Here is a 4,747-nt window from a genome sequence, read left to right on the forward strand (position 1 = left end):
CAGATTTCGATTATGTTCCATCAGATTATTCCTGACTTTAGACTTCTTCTTCTTCTTCATATATATTTTTGTCTGAGGCAATATCCTCAAACCTGTATATTTGAATAAGATCTTGATAATAAACTGCTTCTTCAATAGTCGGGGTTGAATCGAAGAATTTTTTTCCTATTTTTTTAATTTTCGAGACAGTTGATTGAAATATGACATCTTGCTCCAAATGTCCTGTAATTACAATCTTTGAAACTTTCATTAGCTCGGGTGTAAGCTCTTCTGAAAGTTTTCTTTGTAGGTGTTTTTCCTGTGCTTCGAGATGTACTCAATGCTCGGGATGATGTCCTACTTCTTGTTGGTACTTGCTCAGATTTGTAATATCTTGTCTTTTGTCTGGACCAAACTGTTCTTGGCTTCCAAGAACTTCTTCCACTCCTGGCATAAGGATGAGTTCTAAAATTTTTCCTCTTCTGCCTTTGTGGTTTACTTCCAATAATTTTTGGAAGATTATTTTCCTTGCAACACAAAGGAGTACGTTTGTTAATACCCATTAAATGTTTGTAATTATTTTGTAATTATTTCAAAACTTTATAGAGCCTGAGTATATTTTTTTTTCTTCTCTGTATCTTGACTATTAAAATAGTCTACCTCTACAAATTGTGCTTTAAAAAGGGTAGCCATTCTTCCAGCTATCTCACCAAGAGATTCTCCAGCTAGGACGGACTCTTTGGTTTCTATCGAAGTCATGTCCCAAGCAATCTTTACTGATCTAATAAGACTCATTTTTAATAGTTTAATGAATCTTTCTCTCTTGAGATCAAGTGTTCCTGCTGCAATTCTCATAGCAGATGTCCAATCATCTATGAGATCTTCTTTGTTCTTGAAGTCTAATACATCTAGGTTGAGCATAATTCTGTAAGAATATATAAGCTCTAAAACAGATTTCTCATAAGGTATTTGGTGCAAGGGAATTTGACTTCTTCTTGACCTTGTACCTGCTGGGTGCGATTCTCCACCAGTATAAAAGTCTTGTTGGGATTCTCTCATATTTATATTCTGAGATCCCACATTTTCTCTTAGTGGTTCCTGAGTAGATGACCAGGTAATGCTGGGTTGTTCACCTTCAGTTGTGTTAATATTTAGATCTACAACCTTGAGATTTGTAAAAGATTCCGCAAGTTCTTGGAGATCCTCCAGACCAATCTGTTCTAAAGTTGTCATCATATTAATTTCTTTTCTGAAACTGTTTTAATTAGATTGATCATTTTTTCTTCTTCAGTTAAAGGTTTTGGCATCACTTCGGTCTTCCTTCTTTGGTGTAATAAGAGCTCAGTACCAAAAGATGGTGGTAACCTTACTTCTGAAATCCTTTTACTAGAACTTGGTTGTTATTCTAGGTTTTGAATTCTTGTTCGAATATCTTTTAATATCCTAAGAATTTCTTCCTGATTTTCAAGGATTTTCTCCACATTCACATTTTGTGGTATATAATACAACATATTGTCATAATTCTGTACTGTCATTTGAAATTTTCTAAGATCTCCAGAGATTTTAGAAGAATCCAAGACTATTTCTAGGAACCTGTTATTTTCAATCATAAATTTACTTTATGACTCTTCCACTGTTTTCTTGATATATATAACCTTGGTTAGATCTTCTTATTTCAAATATTCCAAATTTTTGGAATAAATCCTGCAAATAATCAATCTCGAACTTGGGTTCGTATTCATATTATTTGAGAAATTCTCCTCCTCAAACATTTAATTACTTGTGTAATAATAAATTTTTATGTTTAAAATAATTTTACCTAGACTCTGATAGCATTTAAGTTCAGTACTCTAAGAGCTATGACTTTCGTATAAGCAGACGAGGGATCCGAGGATCAATCACAGGGTGACACACTTAAGAGTACCTATAAGCTTTCTAACGTCAAATTCTTTAACATAGCCTAGGTTGTCTCCTAAAGAGAGTCACGCTTCGTGTCAGATCACACGATAGACGATCAGAGATTTTTATAAGCTCTGATACCATTTTTCCCAGGAAAATCAATCATTAACATTATAAAGATATTTTTGTCTTTTTTAATGTTTTAGGAAGCGAAAAAAAAGTTTAGAAAATTACGATAAAGTTGAATTTGGATTTATGAATTTATCTCCAATTTACCAATTCAATAAACACCATTTATTATGACTTTAGTTAGTCCAATTCTTTAATGTTACACAATCAATTAAAACTATAAAATCGAAATGTTTAATCTGTACATATAAAACAAAAAAAATAAATCACAAAATATATAATTTTTACAATTAGTTAAATACGTTTAATTTTTATATATTCCTTCGCTATAATAATAGTAATTGGTAGATTAAGTTACTTAACCTTCAGAACATAGTATACTTTCACAACACACATGAAACACACATGCAAGTGTACATGGAAATTGGATGAGTAAAGAGTTGAGAACAAAAAATGACTGAACTTAAATTGATCTCGAAATACATTTGCAGGCTCTCTTCAAGGCAAAACAAGATCAAAATTGAGAGCCACCCCTATCCAAGGAAAACATATGCTAAATTTGCCACACCTTCCCCACATTATCTTCCCACCAAACTACCAAAACCAAACAAAAACATAATCAGATTCAAGAAAAGGACACCACAACAAATACATAAACAACACTGTTTCTTTTTTCCTTAATTTGATCAAACATTCCTTTTCTTGGCAACAGCGGACAAAGGATACTTCATCTCACACGATAGCTTCAGCACCTCACTCAACACCACCGGATTGGCCTCCTCCGCAGCCCACTCGAACCGGTGTACCAGCTTCGCTACCCACAGAGCCACCGTGGCCAGCCCCAGGTTCTTCCCCGGACAGGACCTCCTCCCGGCGCCGAAGGGCGCCAGCCTCAGATCACCGCCGCTGAGGCCGATTTCGGCCCCGCCCATCGCCGGGACGAACCTCTCCGGCTTGAATTCGAGAGGGTTCTGGAACACTGCGGCGTCATGAGTTATGGCCCACATGTTGACCATAGCAGTGGTGTTGGCGGGGATCACCATGCCGTTGGAGAGGTGCACGTCCGACGTGGAGAGACGGGCCCAGGAAAGCAGCGGCCCCGGGGGGTGAAACCTTAACGCCTCCTTCACCACCGCCTGAAGATACGGCAGCGTCGCCACGTTGGCATCCGTTATCCCGCCACGTTGGCACAGCTCAGCGTCATCAAGCTCATCCCGCAGCTTCTGTTGTACCTCAGGGTGCAACACCAGCTCCGCCATTATCCATTCAGTCAACAAAGCTGTCGTATCCGTTCCTCTGAAAATCATTTCCTGTATACGTCAACATTACAAATTGACGATTATTATGGTTAAATAAAATAATCATCCGTAATTTCTCAAAAACTAAAAAATAAAAAAATCATCCGTAACGTAAACAGCATTAACCATTAGCAATAATAACCCAATAATTAATGGCAAAACGTACCCACAAAACGGCGATCATGTCATCTTCACCAAGCTTCTCGTTATCATCCAAAGATAGCAAAACATCGACGAAATCAGCAGTATCAGCAACATCTTTAGATTGACATTTGACCATATGTTCTTCAATAATGCCTTTCACTAGTTTCCTGACGCGGGGTACGAGGACTTCGCAGCGTGCGACAATTCGTGAAGGGTCGTATATATACGAAATCCATGGAAGATGATCGGACCAATTGAAAGCGCCCAATAACTCGAACCCTTCTCTCACGATTTCATTGAGCTCCCTGAACTCTTCGGTATCCTGCGCAGAGCGGTAACTCTTACCGAAAACACAGCCCATTATGTTGTTCAAAGCAGCTGCCTTCAAATGTTTCCTCAAACATACGCTGCCGTTTAGGGTTTGCTCGGTGGAGACATTTTCCAACATGGTTTCGCAATCGAGCTGGCGGCCTGGTTCATGCGCTGAAATCCTCCGTGGAGCGAAGAGGTGGGACGAGGCGATACGGCGGAGAAAACGCCAATAAGTGCTGTTGGGAGCGAAGCCGATGGCCCGGCTGAACATGAGGCTCCGAGCCGACTGCTTGATCGGACGGTCTGCGAAGTGGGCAGAGGTCAGGATTTCTTTAGCCACAACAGGGTCGGACGCCACAACCGCCGGCGTGGAGCCGAGGCTGAAAGCCATAAGCTCCTTAGCTCTATGAGTCGCAGCCATGGCAGCTAAAGAACGGTGAGCCAACCCCCGGCTTAGAGTGAATAAGCTCCCGAAAACAGGAAGCCCGCGCGGCCCTGGAATCGGGACGGCGCCATTTCTGTTCCTCCCATTCTTCCACGCAACTCCACCGGGCGTAAAGGCCCATGTAAGAAGATAAAGAGACAGAAAACACAGAGCTAGAGAACATATTAGATACTGATCAAGAAGGGTTTCGGAACCTACAAAAGCTGAAAGAGTGTAAATCCACCAGATCGAATCTTCCATTGCCATTGTAGAGTCCTCAATATAGCCCGAAGAAGAACAAGAAGAAAGAGCGTACTGACAGTGTGGCCTTCGGACAGAGAGAGGATTAGGAAACTTGTGAGTTCTTATATAGTAGCTGAAAGGGCAATACCTCTATATATAGGGAAATTTCGAAGCAGTCCTTCCATTTTATTTTTTGAAAAAAAAAAGTGAATGATTGTATTTCCATATATTAATATTATAATTCCTAATTGTGTCTCACATTTATATGGTACAACAAACATGAATGATTGTATTTCCATATATTGATCTTATTATTCCG

At 39.5% G+C, this 4,747-nt stretch overlaps 1 protein-coding gene across 1 annotated transcript; it reads right to left on the bottom strand.

The window, feature by feature from the left end:
• Nucleotides 1–2,500: 2,500 nt before the first annotated feature.
• On the bottom strand, nucleotides 2,501–4,452 carry LOC142548075 (cytochrome P450 78A7-like). Its single transcript, XM_075656436.1, has 2 exons — nucleotides 3,472–4,452; nucleotides 2,501–3,317 (listed from the first exon to the last, which is right to left on the bottom strand). The coding sequence occupies exons 1-2, from the start codon at nucleotides 4,450–4,452 to the stop codon at nucleotides 2,694–2,696; spliced, it is 1,605 nt and encodes a 534-aa protein (XP_075512551.1). The 3' UTR covers nucleotides 2,501–2,693.
• Nucleotides 4,453–4,747: the final 295 nt, after the last annotated feature.

The sequence above is a fragment of the Primulina tabacum genome, chromosome 6, assembly GCF_025594145.1.
Source record: "Primulina tabacum isolate GXHZ01 chromosome 6, ASM2559414v2, whole genome shotgun sequence".
Lineage (NCBI taxonomy): Eukaryota > Viridiplantae > Streptophyta > Magnoliopsida > Lamiales > Gesneriaceae > Primulina > Primulina tabacum.

Excerpts from the sequence above, each read along its gene's own strand:
- LOC142548075 (XM_075656436.1), bottom strand. The coding sequence starts at position 4,452 with ATGGCAATGGAAGATTCGATCTGGTGGATTTACACTCTTTCAGCTTTT. Across the intron at positions 3,318-3,471 it reads ACATGATCGCCGTTTTGTGG|GAAATGATTTTCAGAGGAAC; the intron begins GTACGTTTTGCC and ends TGACGTATACAG.